This window comes from Budorcas taxicolor, chromosome 6 (assembly GCF_023091745.1).
Source record: "Budorcas taxicolor isolate Tak-1 chromosome 6, Takin1.1, whole genome shotgun sequence".
Taxonomy (NCBI): domain Eukaryota; kingdom Metazoa; phylum Chordata; class Mammalia; order Artiodactyla; family Bovidae; genus Budorcas; species Budorcas taxicolor.
Window position 1 is genome coordinate 61,739,910 of NC_068915.1, and position 18,109 is coordinate 61,758,018.

The following is an 18,109-nucleotide window of genomic DNA, read 5'->3' on the forward strand; positions in this document are numbered from 1 at the left end:
CCGGATGCCATGATCTTAGTTTTCTGAATGTTGAGCTTTAAGCCAACTTTTTCGCTCTCCTCTTTCACTTTCATCAAGAGGCTCTTTAGTTCCTCTTCACTTTCTGCCATAAGGGTGGTGTCATCTGCATACCTGAGGTTATTGATATTTCTCCCAGCAACCTTGATTCCAGCTTGTGCTTCTTCCAGCCCAGTGTTTCTCATGATGTACTCTGCGTATAAATTAAATAAGTCTTAATGTACTCCTTTCCCTATCTGGAACCAGTCTGTTATTCCATGTCCAGTTCTAACTGTTGCTTCCTGACCTGCATACAGGTTTCTCAGGTCAGGTGATCTGGTAGTCCCATCTCTTTCAGAATTTCCCACAGTTTATTGTGATCCATAGTCAAAGGCTTTGGCATAGTCAATAAAGCAGAAAGAGCTGTTTTTCTGGAACTCTCTTGCTTTTTCGATGACCCAGCAAATGTTGGCAATTTGATCTCTGGTTCCTCTGCCTTTTCTAAAACCAGCTTGAACATCTGGAAGTTCATGGTTCACGTATTGCTGAAGCCTGGCTTGGAGAATTTTAAGCACTAAGCAGTGCAAATTTAGACAGGACAGCATCCTTAGCCACTACATTATACAGAAAGATGGAGGATTTAGAGGGGAAAAAAAGACAAGGCCATATGAAACAAAAGAAGGCCAGGTTAGCAACTTTAATATCAGTATAGAATTTAGTATAGTATAGAAGAGTCCATACTACTCAGAGAAAAATTTTTATATTCTTATCAGAAATGATATAAAAGTAAATTTGATAGGATTTCTAAGAGAAATAATTTTAATAATAGATATCAATGCACTGAGTATATATATTAACATTTATTCCTCAAAAATCTATCTATAAGAACAATTATTTTATCTCTATTTGTTTTCTCTTATTTTATTGGCGTTTGATTGGTTTACAATGTTGTGTTAGTTCCCGCTGTGTGACAAAGTGAATCAGCTATATGTATCCATATCTCCTCTCCCTCTTTATCTCTATTTCAAAGATACAGAAAACTGAACCGGAGAAGTGAAGCAGTGTGTTATTTAGCTAATAAGAGGTGGAGCCTGAACTTGAACCCTGGAAAGTTTGGCTCCAGAGCTTGAGTTCCAGATCGTATGGCATAATAATTAGAAGGAAAAGGATGGACTGTTCGGTACTGGGACTGAACCCAAGACTGTTCAGGATTGGGTATTGTGAGAATTTGCTTCCTATGTAGAATGAATAATATTGGATCCCTTCTCCTTCACACAACAAATATACATTAAAAATAAGCTTAAAGACCTATCCAAAAAACATAAATGTGTCAAGTTAACAGAAGGAAATATAGGAGAGTATCTTTTTAATTGGGAAGTTCTTACTATCGCAAAACACAAATCATAAAGGGAAAAGCTAATGGAATTTAACTGTCTCAGGGTCAGTTATTTATGCTCAAGGAAGAACCACAGACAGAAGTAAGAGGGAGCCAGATTAGAAGATATCTGCCATATCTAGACTCAACAAATAATCAATATCCAGAACACACAAAGAATTCTTATATGAAAGCAGAAAGAAACATAGGAAACACAATTAAAAAACCTTCTTCAACGAGAGAAGGAAATAGCAACCCACTCCAGTATTCTTGCCTGGAGATTTCCATGGACAGAGGAGCCTGGCGGGCTACAGTCCATGGGGTCTCAAAGAGTCGAAGATGACTGAGCGACTAACACACACACACACACACACACACACACACACACACAACCTTTTCAATGTCTTACTTTTCTTCACAGCAAGTAGAATCACCGACTTTATGTCTAATATATAACAAATCATTACCATTCACAGACACACAGTAGTTATTGCCTTTTGAATATGCATGTGTGTATTTATTTTATTGAGTAACAACTATAATGTGAAGGCAGGGAGCATTTTTTTTTCTTCTGTCATTCACTGCTCTGTTTATAGCACATATAAAGGTGTCTGGCACATAATGGGTTCTTTGAAAACATCCCTTGGATGAATGAAAGAAAAAAAGAAAGAATGAATTCACTTCAAAAGCAGAAATCCAGAGAGGTAAATAGTTAAATAAAGAGCTACTCAATCTCCCTAGCAATCACAGAAACAAAAATTGAGACAAAGTGCTACTTTTCAAACATCAAATTGGCAAAGTTATAAAATAAGGAAAGCCAAGTGCTGGTGTTAAGGTAGGGAAATAGCAGCCTTCCTACATGGACTGGCAGTACACACTAGTACGGCTGCTTTGGAGCAATGAGACAATTCTGACTGAACTGATATCACAGCCAAGCATTCCCATTGCAAGGTATTAAGCTATATCCTACTGTGTGGGTTCATACATTGGGTATTCATTTCAGCACTTTCCATGTTAGCAAAGATTTTGGGGCAACCCATGATCACTACGGGAACAGATAAAATGGTGTTTATACGTTAGAGCAATAGTTAGCAGTGGTGCACAAAAATAAACTTGTTCAACATATGGTAAATGAAAAAGGTCTTGGAAACAGGTAGAAAAATAGAAAAGGTAAAAAATTTATGCAGGTTGTCATTATAAATAAGTGTCTGTTCTTCAATTAAAATCACATATAACAATATTATATATTTTTCAAAGCTACTGCTGCTGCTGCTGCTAAGTTGCTTCAGTCGTGTCTGACTCGGTGCGACCCCATAGGTGGCAGCCCACCAGGCTCCCCCGTCCCTGGGATTCTCCAGGCAAGAGTACTGGAGTGAGGTGCCATTGTCTTCTCCGTTCATAGCTACACAGATACACAAATAAAGTATCACAGATAGATAGGAACATACTAAATGCGAATGTTTGTGTAAAGAGGAGTGAAAAGTGACTGGGAATGCCGGGCAAACACTAAAGTAATGTATAAAGATCCAGGAAGAACTTCCTTTAGTTTAAGACTCTACGATGCTTCTAGCTTAGGGAGAAGGTGGGAAGCAATTCAGCCTGACTCCTTTGTTGCTCTTTCCTCGCAGCACCTTGCTGGCAGTTTTCCTTAAAACAGAGGGAGGGCCCTGAGGTGACAGAGCAGGATGCACGCGTGGTCCTGGGTTCTTTCATTTCCTTCTCATGCTTTCAGCTGTGCTGTGTCTTCGTTGCAGCGTGCGGCTCTTTTCTAGTTGCAGGGAGTATGGACTGCTCTCCAGTTGCAGAGCACGCGCTCTAGGGCTTGCAGGCTTCGACAGTCGCCACGCATGAGCTTAGCTGCTCTGTGGCGTGTGAAATCTTCCTAGGCCAGGGATTGAACCTGTGTCCCGTGCATTGGCAGGCAGATTCTTAACCAATGTACCACCAGGGAAGTCCCAGTCCTGGGTTCTTCATATATCTCTTGGCATTCACACTTCATTTTGAAACAGACTGACGTCAGGACATACCTAGTTTTTAAGGGGTTTGCTTCAATCCAAACACATGGAAAGATTGAATGGAGATGCCAGACTGTCACCACAGAATGTGGTACAGCTGTCACCACAGAAAGAACACCAGTCATTTTTGAGGAATCAGGGAGGAAGGGAAATAAGCCAGGTGAGAAGAGATGGGCAACGTCTCAGCTTTCAAGAAAAGAAAGAGCCTATAAATTACAGACTAGGGAGTCTGGGGTGAATTCCATCAAAATTACAGGAAAATTTCTGTCAGAATCAACTCCCTCTACTGCTCATTTATGAGCCACAGACACCCCCTACAGAGCTGGCTGACTATGGTCCCAGGGTCAAATCCAGGCAGCATCCTATTTTTGCTTAAATTCTTGAGAGAATATAGTTACACCCATTCATTTACATATTGTTTAGAGTTCCTCCCAAGCTACAACGTCAGAGTTAAGTTGTTGTGACAGAGACTGCATGGCCAGCAAAGCCTAAAATACTATCTGGCTGTTTACAGAAAAAGTTTGCCCACTTTTGCTCCATAAAATATTGCCTTCTGGAAAATGCTACCTGGAACCATCTCATCTTTCATGCTTCAATAAAAAGTCCGTTGTATGTTCACGTCTTTCTTCTCTCACTGCTCAATGCTTGGCAACATGCTTTTCGTTTTCCAGTAGGATGCTGTTTCTCTTTTATCTTCACTCCATGCCCCACAGCTTCTAGACTGCCACGACCTACTTACTATTCTACCTGATCTTGGCTCCTGGAACCCTAGTCTGGCTCGAAACCCCAAACCTTTAACTTGCCCCAAGTGGGGATCACTCACATAGGCTTATTCAGTTCAGTTCAGTAATTCAGTCATGTCCGACTCTTTGCAACCCCATGAATTGCAGCATGCCAGGCCTCCCTGTCCACCATCAACTCTCGGAGTTCACTTATTACCAAAAAGGTAATCACTAGAATCCATCAAAGGTTCAAGGAGAACCAGTTAAATCAAACTAACTCTGCCCCACATGGTGCGATCACTAGTTTGACAGAAATGCCGTAGGTTCCATATATCATGTCCTTCGTAAACTGGAAAATGAAATCCTTTCATTCTCCCATGGTAGACCTGAAGGAGAACTGCAAGTCATCTCTTTGGTGGATCTGTATTTGACTGAAGAACACGTTAGAGTACTGATTTACTGACTGATGCAAAGCTTTAGGGAGGCCTTTAGTGGAAGGCCTCAGAGCTCTGTATTTAAAACTGCTCAACAGAAAAAAGAATTTGAATATAGTTATGGAAGACATACATTTATTCCAAGTAAACAAGATACAAAACAGACTGAAATGAGTAAGATATAACTTAAGAGGGATGGTGACAGAAATCAAGATAGCAGTTATCCTTGGAAGGCTAATAAAATAAAGATAGCATGAAAGGTCATCTGGGGTGTGGGTTATGTTTATTGACATGGGAGTATGTTCACTGTGTAAAAATTCACTGAACTTCACACTTATGCTTGATGTACCTTCCAGGACAGTCTAACTCTGTTTTATCACAATTATACAACCTGTGGTTCTAATTACTGTGTGTTTATGTATGTATATTGGTGTTGGTGGTTTGAGTAAATTGAGTCACATCTAAACCTATAAAATGCTGTATTATAGTGGGATGCTACAGCATTAGATTTCTCATAAATTTTTAGTTATTTTACCATCTCATATGGACTTCTCTGATGACGTACATTATAACTGGCTACCAGGTTGTAATATGGTCATGTAGTTCCTTTAACATTACTCAGTAGAGGTAGAAAAGCAAATGAGATGATAATATAATGATAATATTATTATATTAAAGCAAAATATATGCAGTTATGAAGTTATAAAATTTATTCAGTGTGTCCTCTTTTAGCCATGTATGAAAGAAATTTTCTCTCAACATTTCCAACATTTATTCATATTTCCTTGGAAGCAAATATAGGGTTGACATTCATTAAGAATTTGTAAGTCTTCTCAAAGCCAGACATCTGCTTGGCATTCAACGTGTTCACAAACTTCTTTCTTTAAAGGAATGTCTGTTGAGCATTTAGTAGCTTCATTTGTGCTTTATGGCTACCCTTTAAGTAGAACATTTACTTAGGGAAATCCTTAAAGTTTAAGACAATCCCCAAAGATTCGAGAAGCAGATCTGTCTTGACCCTTTACTTAACATACTCAAGCAATGACAAAAAGTATTCAAGGTGTCCCTTTAGACCTCTTCTTGGAGGGCCCTTTGATCAGACTAAGGTGAAAGGTTTTGCCTGGAATGCCACTCCCGAGTGACGACACTCACTGAAGTCAAGTGTTTTTTTATGCACGATGGGGAAAATGGCCTAAGAGGGGGTTAAACTTTGATTAGAGATGTTGCAAGTAGGGAAAAATGCTTACTTCAATTTAACTTCTGCTTCTCAGAAGACATGAGTACATAAATTATGTAGGAGAACGGTGATTACTAGACAGTCTAAAAGCTTGGAGGCTCTAGGCCAATTTTCAACCAACTGTCACAGAACATAAGTTTCAAAATATGTTTAAACTAAACTGACAACTACAGAAAAAAATGTAAGATTCTTTGAAAGGCTGACTTATGTGAACTGACGAGGATCTCAGAAACCACATGCCATTTAACACACAGCAATAACTCCACTGCAACGTTCCCACTCTCTTCTGGAGGGGATATTAAAAGAGGTTGACCAGATGCTTCCCTGAATTAAGCAGTTCCAAGCAGGAGACAGATTCTTCCTAGCATAGAAGTGGCCAACAGAGGTACGGTTCATCCAAAGTCTGACAGGGCAAGAAGTCGCCTGGCTCAGTGGCTTTCATGTTGGAAGGAGCTGATCCAGGAAGGGAGCATGTGTGCAGGGCCCTCACACCTTTCTATGCCAGAGAAGCTCCAATCTTAGCTGCTGCAGACATTTAGGGTCCCTGGAAGACTTCACCGCTATATGGCAAGTTCTCCATTTTACAAGTTACAAAACCAGAGAGAGGTTCCATCAGGTATCCAAAGTGCCAGAGAAGTAAAGTTGGAATAAGTATTTCATGAATCCCCAACTATACAAGCTGTAAGACCGTAGGGCATAAAATACTGGTCATTGAGATGAGAAATTATTACCTGGTACAGTTAGTTTGCAGAATACCTCTTGCTTTTAGCTGTGTACACACATGTCCGTGAGTCTTGGAGCAGGCTTTTCCCCTCTACCTATCCAAGGAGTTCCAGGGAGCCTGTGAAATCTCTAACATGGCAAATTCAATTTTACGTGTTTGTGTAAAATTGGTACAGACTTTTCATTTGTTCTTCAAAAGTATCTGTGATCACACTGAACGGAAAAAAAATCAATGTAGGGAACAGAAGGGAAGGACCACAAGAGGAGTAGTTTATAACCAGGAAAACTTACCTTAGCATAAGATGCACATTTCCTATTGAACTACTCAGGTTATATGGGTAAATTTGCACAGAGGTAAAAGCAAAAACTGCATGTGGCATCTAGGAAAATACAGTACTTGGTAGACTGATAAAAACAGATTTTATTGTACTTCTTGGGTTTTCCATAATTGAAAAAATTATCTGATGTAGAACATGCAACTTCATTCTGTAAACCAAAACCAGGACTCCAAAGCCCTGAATAATTTGGGGGCCAGGGGATTATTCCTGTCTCTGAGTATTCCCTTTAGAAAATGATGGTGAGTAAGAGATGTAATGACAGCTGACAGAGAACAACTGTTTCTTTCAATTCAGCTGTAGACTCTTCAGGGAAAATGCTCATCTTTATAACTGTGTCAATTAGGCAAACACTAAAAACTGCCTCCTGCCCTTCATGCTGATAATGTCAGGGAAGAAAGTGGCTGATGTAATCCTGAAGATGGAACTAATGGCCAGAGCCTCATTATCCATTAAGGGAGGCTTTTCCCTTATTTCACTCTAGCAAAGAGAAGATGGCAGAGGAAGAGCAGATTCTGAATTATCTTCACCTGTGGACTGACAAGAAATAAACTGTAGTTTAAGGGGAAAACCCAGAAAGCCATCATGAACGTAAACGAATTTGGGAAACAGTGGCCCACAGTATTTTGAAATAATATTCGGTATTTATGTGGAGGGTTTCTTATAATGGAGTGAAATAGAGAATTTCCTGAGGCAAGGAGATTACAATCATCTGAGAAACCAGGAGCGAGAATGCATGCATTCAATTTCAAAGAAGGATCTATAGAACCGCCCACCTACTACTCCTCCCAGTGAGGAATCATCACGGAAAGGATGCTTCAAGGTCAGTAAGCGAAATAACAAGAAGATGGTCTGTACCCATAGTTTAAATGCCAAGAGGCACCAGGCCAAGAAGGTGCGCCGACATAGATCGGGCAGTGGCACTGATGTATTGATAATTATGGGCTCAGAAGAACTCCCAAAGCCAGATGGGAAGCTGAACCACAGTCCTTATGGGAAAAGACAGAATATGATGGTAATGAGAAGAAAAAGGCAGAGGAAAGCGATTTCACTTTTAAAAAGTCCCCTAAAACTCTACATAAAACTCTTAGTGTCTGCCTAGGGACCTTCAGAGTCCTCCAGCATGCATAAACCAGGACGGAGAGAGGAAGGGGTCACACACATCTTTATAAGTTCAGTGTCAGAGCTGAGCTGCACGTTCAGTGCAGAGTGCGAGTCCCTCCCAGGGGGCCTGGGACCTGGAGGAGCCCTGAGGTCCCTGCGACTTGTGAGCTTTCAGAATAAGGATCTCAGGAGGGAATTTAACAAGCACAGAACATATTTTTTCCTCCCTTGATTCTGCTTTCTAGTTTTTCTCTCCCTCTGCTATTGTTTAATTTTGTGGTTCGACTTTTTGAAGAATGGTGGGAGGTGCCGAGTTAAGCAATACTCTAGGAATGAGGCTCAGCTGCGATGAAACTGGCCTCCCACATCTTTCAAACCGATTGTGAGTCTGTTTAAAACAAAAGGCAGACACAAACACGAAGGAGAGCAGGCAGGATGTCTTATGCATCCTTGTATGTGTAGCATCCTCGCCCGGCACACAGTAGGCACAGAATGAATGCCGGCTCAAGGGAACTGGTCCTTTTATCCAAACAGCTCTGTGTTCTGTTTCTGAACAGAAGCCAACAGCCACGTCACTTAATGTGTTTTTGAGCCATCTTTTGTTGATCCTTGTGATCCTGTTAATGAAAGCGATTAAACAACCAAGTCTGGAACAAAATTATCCTGATGTGAGAGTGTCAGAGTTGAACATTACTGAGACTTGGTCAAGAGATCGGCAAGGAACCAAGAAAAGTCACTGGAAAAGCAGATTTAAGAAATCATGAGTATCCTCATGCTTTTAAAATGAGACAGGCAAGATAAAATAATTTCTATATTTTTTCTTCATGGTTAAGCTGAATCTGATTATTATTAATATTAAATACCTAATACAAAATTGCCTAAAGCTTTAGAATAAATAATATTTATTAATACATGCCATAGACATGTAAAAATTAAATGACTGATATAATTAGATTTCTAGGAATAGTAAAGGCTTCCCAGGTGGCTAAATGGTAAAGAATCCGCCTGTTAATGCAGGAGACTAGAGAGACTCGGGTTTGATCGCTTGGCTGGGAAGATCCTTTCTGGAGGAGGAAATGGCAACTTGCTCTAGTATTCTTGCCTGGAAAGTTCCATGGACAGAGGAGCCTGGCGGGCCATGGGGTCACAGAGTTGGACATGACTTAGCAAAACTCCAATACTTCAGCCACCTCATGAGAAGAGTTGACTCATTGGAAAAGACCCTGATGCTGGGAGGGATTGGGGGCAGGAGGAGAAGAGGACGACAGAAGATGAGATGGCTGGATGGCATCACCGACTTGATGGACATGAACTCTGGGAGTTGGTGATGGACAGGGAGGCCTGGCATGCTGCGATTCATGGGGTCACAAAGAGTCGGACACGACTGAGCGACTGAACTGAACTGAGCAACTGAGCACAACAACAGGGATAATAAGCAACTCTTAATGCTCTGAGTATAATTTTATAGGCTGAAATGATACTTATCAGGGAAACTTATTAAGTATGAGTTAAACTATATTTCACAAAAAAACCCCACTGAAATTTAGGAAATATCTATAATTTTGGTGACAATATCATATTTAGGATATTTAAATAAAGAAACAAGTAAAGCCTGGACCAAAAAGAAAAGTTTCAAAGCAGAAGAATCTTTTATTAATAAATATATTTTAAAAGAAAAATAAAGGCCAATAGTACAGTTTTCAAGATAATGTTAAGAGCACAGATTCTGAGAAATTCTTTAGAAGTCTTGTGAATCTCCCCTTCCATTAAAAGAACGCAACTTGAGAAAATGCTACCCCAGACCTAGTCTGACCAGCTGGTTAGACTCACCAAGTGGGTCCCAAAGAGGAAAATCTTTGCATTTCACGGTAACCAGAAAGGAAGAGACTGCACATGGGCATAGATTTACTTTACATTTTATGAAGACATGAGAGAGGTTCTTTGACAAAAGTTCAGGAAGCACTGGAGCTAAACAGTTCACAGAAGCACAATTCTATGGAGTAGGCCTTGATAACTCAAAACAGACTTTAACTTAGGATATATGCAATATTACAAATTAGAGGGCAGAAGATTGTACGGTCAATAAATAGCCTTCAGAAAAATGCTTGGCTATTTGGAAAATGACTCAGTTAGTGCCTCCCACTATGATTTCCCCACAAATAAGTCCAACTCACAGAATCAAAGATATAAATGTAGAAAATAGAACCTTTAGAGAGACAACCCCAGACAGAAATGCAGATAGTCTTAAACACAGAATGGCAAGAAACCTGCTGATTCAAATTGTGAACAATTATCATTAATGACGGGCTTCCAATCAGGACTCACTTTCAAAACAGCACCTTAGCTAAATCCATTCTCTCACAGCTCCAAGTCAGTGAATGAGCCTCACCATTTCTGCTCAATGAGGGATTCCTGCCAGACAATCCTGCGAATAGACCTGTCCATGGCTTGGTCACAATGTTCTCAAAGCTATCCCAGTTTGTGAACCCTGAGTCCTGAATGAATGAATTAACAAATAACTGACATTTACAAGTTCGAGATAAAATAACTTCAAGGAATGTTAAAAATCAAGAGCTCAGGATCTAGTTGCTCTTTACTGAAATCTGACAAATCCCAGAGAACTTACCTGCAGCAAATAACAGCTTTGCACGACAAAGCTAAGTCCAGGAAATACTGCCTTACTCCAAAAGTTAAGGCATATTTGAGGGTTTTCCCGTCAATTATAAGAGCAAAGTCATTCTCCTTCCGAAGAGCATCACCCAGGGTAGTGCAGTGACGACTGAGAGTTTCCCGTGTTCCCTGTAAAATTAAACAAGAAATGCCCTCAACACTTACTCCCATTTGTTCTTTCAAGATGTCTTAAGGTTGTTCGGCAACTACACTTAGTTATTTTTAGTGCTTTTTATGTTTCAAATTGCTTTTACATATCTCCATTCATTAGATTCTCACAAAAGCCCCATCAGAGAATATTGGACAAACATTATCAGAAAAGTAAGTGACATCTTTAAAGTCATACCCTGTTCCTCCCAGGGTTGGGATCAGATTACATGTCATCCATTCCCCTGCCATCTTTGTACATTATTCCAACCACATAATCAAAATCTTGTGAAAATATTTTCAGTACAGTATCTTCTTAAAGCACAACAACACTGAACTAGTCAAAAGTGCTTAGCTATGAATCAAGGACTGATGCTGTAGCTGAAGAGCCAATACTTTGGCCACCTGATGCCCACTTATTAGAAAAGACTCTGATGCTGGGAAAGATTGAAGGCAGGAGAAGTGGACGACAGCGGATGAGATGGCATCACCGACTCAATGGACATGAGTTTGAGCAAGCTCCGGGAGCTGGTGATGGACAGGGAAGCTTGGTGTGCTGCAGTCCATGGGGTCGCAAAGAGTCAGACATGACTGAGCAACTGAACAACAATAAATGAATCAAGAGGAAACGTTGGAGAATATAATTTAAATAATTAATGGGTTTTCTTTCATAAGTATTCAATGCGATTGAAATTAATTCCCAGTAACTCAGAAAAGCAAGGGCAGTATCTATAATCTCTTGCCACTTCATGAATTGGCATCTGTAATTTCAATCATGATTTCATGATGCTGTATTTCAGTTGGGGAGGGTGACATGTGGCCCTAGTAATCTTGGCAGATCCAATAAAAGAACCCATTCCATCAGTGAAGTGTTCACTTTCAGGCAAAATAAAAACCTTTAGTGTCAAGGAAGGCTTTGTTTACCTCAACCATACAGAGGGGTTGTATCTCTCTCCCTCTGTTAAGAATTACTGCTTTCCCAGCTCTTCAAAGGCAAAAAGTTTTAAGATACTTCGTATTTCTTTCCAAATCCTGTTCTCTTCCTATAACCTAATAGGGACAGCTTATTTCAATAGAGCCCTAAACATGATTATTATTATTTTTTAAAAATTACTTATTTGTTTATTGCCCTGTCGCATGTGGATCTTAATTCCCTGGTTAGGGTTCAAACCCATGTCCCCTGCATTGGAAGCGTGGAGTCTTAACCACTGGATCACCAGGGAAGTCCCAAGCCTTGACAATACAAAGAAACAGGACACACACTCTGCACAAGGAGGTGTAAGAAACAATTGCCTTCCTATTAAGAGTTTTGTTCTGAGTGCTACAGTTTTGTTCTGACTGCTAACTGAGTCTCTAGTTATTTATATAACAAATTTAACAAATCCATATTTATAGAATAAAATATACCTATAGTAAAAACAATGCTTATAGAATTTTTGTTATACTCATGGGAGATATAATTATTGTTCCAATTTAAGACTGTGGTACACTTATCTGAGTTATCTTCACAAAGAGGGAAGCAAAGGCAGAGGTAATTAAAATTTTATATTGCGGATTTCTGAAGGTGGTTTTGCATTCGTATTTCAAATGTGGTTCACACTCTGTTCTGGAATTTCAGAATCTGTTTATCAAAATAATAGAACTATGCTGTACTGTAAAGTAAGACTGCCCAATCCTCCCAACACTGGGACTTTGTTTAACACTTCCCCTGTTCCTTGTTATACACAGTGACATGAAGGACCACCATATAGCAGCATTCTTTGCAAAATTCTCTGTTCACACTTTATATCAGAGGTGAAAGAGCTGTTTTAATTTACAGACCTCACCCTCCTATTTCCTGCTGGAAATTTTTGGCCCAAGAGAATTTAAGAAAATGAGGCAAAAAAAAAAAAAAGTCAGTAAAATTTTGCAAGCAAAATTTACCAATGACTATCCATAGCTGATTACTCTGGATTGTCTTAAAAGCAAACTCCCATAGAAATGAACAACCAAGCAAATTAATGCACTGATAAAAAATGAAAATAAAATAATATTTAGCATGTACCACACACCAGTCATGATTCCAAGGCACACAGATACAACACTTCAGTTAACACTTATTACACACCTATGCAGGAGGTATAACTATTGCCCCATTCTGCAGATGATAAGCCTGAGATTTTAAAGTTCCTTGCCCCCAAACACATGGCTACTAAATGGTGAAACCCAACTGAGAGTTAAATTTCTGTGCTAGCTTGTCTTTCTCTACATTATCCAGCAAAAACAAAACCAACAGTACCAGGCATAGCAAATTATAAATGGAATCCCCAGACCATTCCCTCTGTCGTCTCCCCCGAGCCCTCATCATCTGTCTCTCATCTTGCCTTTACCGCCAACAGCGACTTCTCTTCACAAAACAAGCCTGAAACACGAATCATGCCTCTTTCTGCTCTCAAATTTTTCAATAGCTTGCTTCTACTTACATGATAAAGTCCCAAACCTAAGCCCAACTAACTTTCGTTGGCTTTTCTCTTTACAACCTTGACTCCTTTATCCCCTCTCTGGACCGCTCTTTTCTCCTGAGGATATCCCACTCTCTCTTAAACCAAGCTTACCTTCTCAAACCCTCCCAGATACACTCCATGCTACCAAGTGTAAGTCCCTCCATGCTACCAAGACCTTCAGATCCTTGAGCGAACAGACAATGTCTAATCTCGTTCCCAGACACAAACACAGCTCCTGCAACTACAGATGCTCAGGAAAAGTCATGTTTATGGAATGAGCACTGATAAATTCTGATTTCACCCTACTCACAGCAGTCCATTTCCCCTCTATTATCACTTCTGATTTGAGAGAAAGAGAGAGAGACTGACAGAGAGAGAGGTCAGACTTCTCTTTCATGCTTTTTTTCTAGAGAATAATCCCTATTACTTCAACTGTCTTTCAAACCAAGGCACTGCCCACTAAAATGCAGGTGTGTGTATTTGTGAATCTATTTGTCTGCCTGCCTATCTACCGACTTATCCATCCATCCATCCGCCAGTCTGTGTGTGTTTTTTTAAGGTTTTGCCCATGTCCCTCTTGATCTGAAAAGACAAATGAAATCTCAGATACACCTAAGGAGGGCTTCCAATTTCCTTACAGACCAGCTGCAAAGTGAGACTGCAAGGCAAGTGAACTCCTGAGTTGTGCAAGCTCCCTCATGAACCAGCCTGAGGGCCACAGTCCTGGGCGCCCAGCCTTCCCTCCTTCCAGGGTGTTCTCTAACACCGTAAGATGTGTTGAGAACTTATTTGTGGCGTCAGGACCCCTGGGTTTGCTGGGTGATTATCACAGATCTTCGGCAAAATCGAAAGGTGTCAGGAGATGTGCTAGAGGTCACAGTTCAGAAGGTGAGTCAACGTCTTCGCACAGTGAATTCTTTAGTCAGCCCACCTCGGGTGCAAGGTAACAACCACAGAAAAGCTGCAAACATTTTCTTATTTTAGTTTACAGTTTCCTTTTGTAAGCAGATCTGTCGTCGGCTGTGTGGTGCCAGTTACACGTTGCATTTGACCCTTATTTATACTGCCAGGAGTATTTTAAAATTCCTTTATTTATGAAAGCTTATTGCTTCTCCCTTAAGCCTAGGAGCCATACTTTATGGCCATATTGCATTGGAGCTTATCTCCTGTAGCTAGAAATAAATTTATTACTACATTAGCTGTTGCTTTGTTTTCTTTTCGGCTACTGAAGGGGGAAATGTTTAAACATTTAAACTTAGTGACATGTGAAAGTGAAAATATATAAATGAAAAGCTAACTCAGAAAAAGGATAAAAGACCACAGAGTACAACAAAATAAGAGCTCTGTCTCCCTTATGCTACAAAGTCTTATTTGTGGGTGGAAAGAAAAGGCGCATCTGTTGCTATAATCAGGGAGAGTCAGAAGCACAGGCAGTTTGGGGAGACAGGCAGGGGTCCAGGCGTCTCACCAGATGGGGATCCAGTACGGGAGGGAGCTGCAGGGAAGGTGAGATCTGCCTGCACGGCCTGCAGACTGCATCCCACGTGGACATGCATTTAAGCACTCAGCTATCTGCTCCCTGCTAACGACCTGCCCCCAGCCAACTGCTCATCAAGGCCCTTAGGCGCTCCCTCCATGCCTTCCTGCTTTGGCAAGTCACAATCCAGTCCACCACCCACACTTCTCTGCTCTTAGTTCCGACCCCACAGAAAGAAAAGAAAATCACCTCCCCCAGAGGACAGGCTCTAACCAGCTCTCCTCTTTTCTATGCGTGCTCATTGCTACCGATTGCTCCTTTCCCCCAGGTCTAGCCAATTCCACTTTTTCTTGAGGCTGCCCCAGACTCCAAATTTGCCCCTTAATACTACAGCTAAAAACATTTACAGTTAAGAAAGAATTCTCTTAACTTTCCTCTCTTAACTTCAAAAACTTCCCTTTCCCTAATCCTTGCTGACTCCTGAGCCAGGTAGTCAGGTGGTGGGGGAGACTGACTTTGCTCATCTCTGTTCCTCCCTCTTCTCCCTTGTATCTTTATTTTCCCCCACTGTCACGCTCTAAGACTACAGACTGAAAACAAAGAACAAATAAACAAACTGAGACAAGTCCTTCTGCCTCTGTCCTTTGAGTCCTCCAGGTGAGATGAATACCTCCAACTTTCAGACTTTCTAAATACTTGTTTCTACTTACATAGGGCAGCATGATGTATAATTGCTTATCTGTCTGTATCTCTAGGTCTCTTTGGGACTGAGGCCCTTGATAAAGAGATGAAATACAATTAATATGAGCTTGGTGAAAATGGAATAACCAAATTATTAACAACTGGAGAATCCCACGTGGGATGTTACAATCCTTTGTTGTGTGATTATTCTGAGGATTGTTTTTTGCTGCCCGTAAAACTCCTGTGTAATCTTGGCTACTCTTAATTAGAGCAGTAAATAAAACGTTAGTGTGTTTATTTTATGACAGAGGAAATGGAGAACAAAGTGATGGTTATGATTGAGCATCTCCTTCTATCTTATATAACATAAATTATCTAATGAATATAATGGAATCAACACCTAGACTAGCTACTTAGTGATCAAGCCAGGTTATATAACAGTAGATTGATGAGAAGAAAACAACTTGTATTTGGTTTATAAGAAACATACTTGAAAAAGAAAAAAGAAAAGAATGATGCTTAGCAGATAATTAGATCAAGCAGAATTTTTCATAAAAGATAACTCTGACCAAAGGACCCTAATAAATTTCTATGTGAATCTTCAGGGTATTGCCTGGCCCAACAGATGGCATGTTCATATAATACCTACCACGGTGGGGGAAATTTCCCACTCTCTCTTTCTTGAGTTCTTTTGGCTGGTTTAATAATTAAATTGGCACAAGAGAGATTAACGCGGGAGAAAACCCCTCAAATTAGTATATATGGAGGTCTCTAGAAATGGGACCTAATAAGTGTCCTAAGCATGCAGGTTTTATGCTTTTTAGAAAAAGAAACAATAAATTTATAAAGACTTGACAAGATAGAGAAGTTTAAACTTTGGTAGTAAATTAGTGAGGAAGTAACAAGTTTTGTTTAAACAGCCTTCTTGGCCCTAAATTTCCTATCTCTGGTGATAAGGATGTCTCTATCTCCTGAAGCAGAGAGGCTACCTTCCAAATGGGAGATTTATTTCTTGCTTTCTAAGACACAGGAGGGTCAGAATGTTTTTCTTGGATTGGATGGTTTTTCTAGAGTAACTTTAATTCAAAATATTTGATATGCCAGTCTGGAATATTTTGAGAGGGTCTACCCTGAGCCACAACATACCCTCCAATGAAATAAAATAATTTTTTAAGAAATCAGAGACTGGCAGCTTTATGATAATGTTTTTAAATATTACTTTTACATGACCTTTGCCAAGGAAATTCTTGATAAAAATCACAGCGGGTACCCTAGACAATGAATACGATTTTACAGTGAAATAAACGGAAAGCCCTGACTTGTCTGGGAAGTATCCTAGCATGCAAGATGTCGTTTTCATTCTGGCAAAAACTCTGCTTGGAACAGCCTAAGGAACCCAGAGGCCAGATGTGCAAAGAACATTTTAGGCCACCTAAGAGCTATGTTTCTGATGGCCCCAAATGTAACGTTGCAGAAAGCACCTGCATAAAAATGGCCCTTTTCAGCTTCTGGCTTTTCTTTCTGATTCCTTTCAGGGGTTTATAGAACAGTTAGTCTTACTTAGGAACATATCCAGGAAACACCCTAGTAGAGAATGTGGCAACATCCCTAAGCAGAGGAAAATGGAAGCCTCTTGTCTTTGACTAGAAGACTACTCTATTCCAGTCTATTTCCAGCAGAAATGAGGTGAAGATTACACACAGTCTAAGATGTAACACCTAAATGTCATGGCTCCCACACCCTGCTCCAAGGCTGCAGTTACTTACAGCGACAGAAGGAAATGTGTGATCACTCATCTTATCCTAGAGGTGTCATCAGCGAGGCTAAGCCAAACAGCTAAAGTTAAAAAAGTATACATATATACTTATTGAGTTCAAACTATCTGTTGGTGTGTGGGTCTGAATACAAATAAGAACTCAGCACCTGTAGTTTTCCTGGGAATCTGTTAAATGTGTGCAGGTCAAATGGTAAACTTCTGCTTACCATCATTTTATCATAAATTCACCACCAGTTAAATGAAATAAGCATAGCGTTTTGGCTAATCTTGAATTACTTTTGGAAGACACGCAACTCTGACCCTTGTCGGAAAGGCTTGGTTAAGTACATGAAGCCTGTGCTTTTCACTTTAGTATTAGCACCTGTGGTTTCGGTTTTCACTTACTTTCCACCAAAAGGGCAAAAGTCAACATACTATTACAGGAAAGTACCTTTTTGAGCAAGATGGGGACTCTGATGAAATAAGACCATTTACCAGAGGTTGAGTCACTGTAAAATAACTTTTCAGAGCTTGTCAGCTGATGTGCACCAAGTCATCAGTCAGTGTAGAGAAGGCAGCTATCAACATACAACAAATGAAGGGAAGGGAAGTCGCTCAGTCCTGTCCAACTCTCTGCGACCCCATGGACTGTAGCCTACAAGGCTCCTCTCTGTCCATATTCTCCAGGTAAGAGTACTGGACTGGATTACCATTTCCCTCCCCAGGGGATCTTCCCGAGCCAGGAACAAATGTGTAACCATAAAGAATGGGGCTTCTTTAGTTAGAAAGTCAAGAATGGCCATGAGGGTTCAGATCATGCTTCTGGGCATTGATAACATTGACGCAAACAATGGAGCCACATTGCAAAGAACTTAAGTTTCATAAGATGAAACATACATCGTGGCTAAGAACTCAAGGTATTCCTCAACTTTTGGTAGTTGCAGAGTATAAGG

At 40.3% G+C, this 18,109-nt stretch overlaps 1 protein-coding gene across 1 annotated transcript in view; it reads right to left on the reverse strand.

Moving 5' to 3' along the window:
- The window catches only part of ATP8A1 (ATPase phospholipid transporting 8A1), a 226,498-nt gene that overhangs the window by 61,560 nt on the left and 146,829 nt on the right, over window positions 1–18,109 (reverse strand). The window contains exon 25 of the mRNA XM_052641830.1: window positions 10,569–10,741. Coding sequence (XP_052497790.1) covers window positions 10,569–10,741 — 173 coding nt within the window. The remainder of the gene's footprint in view (window positions 1–10,568; window positions 10,742–18,109) is intronic.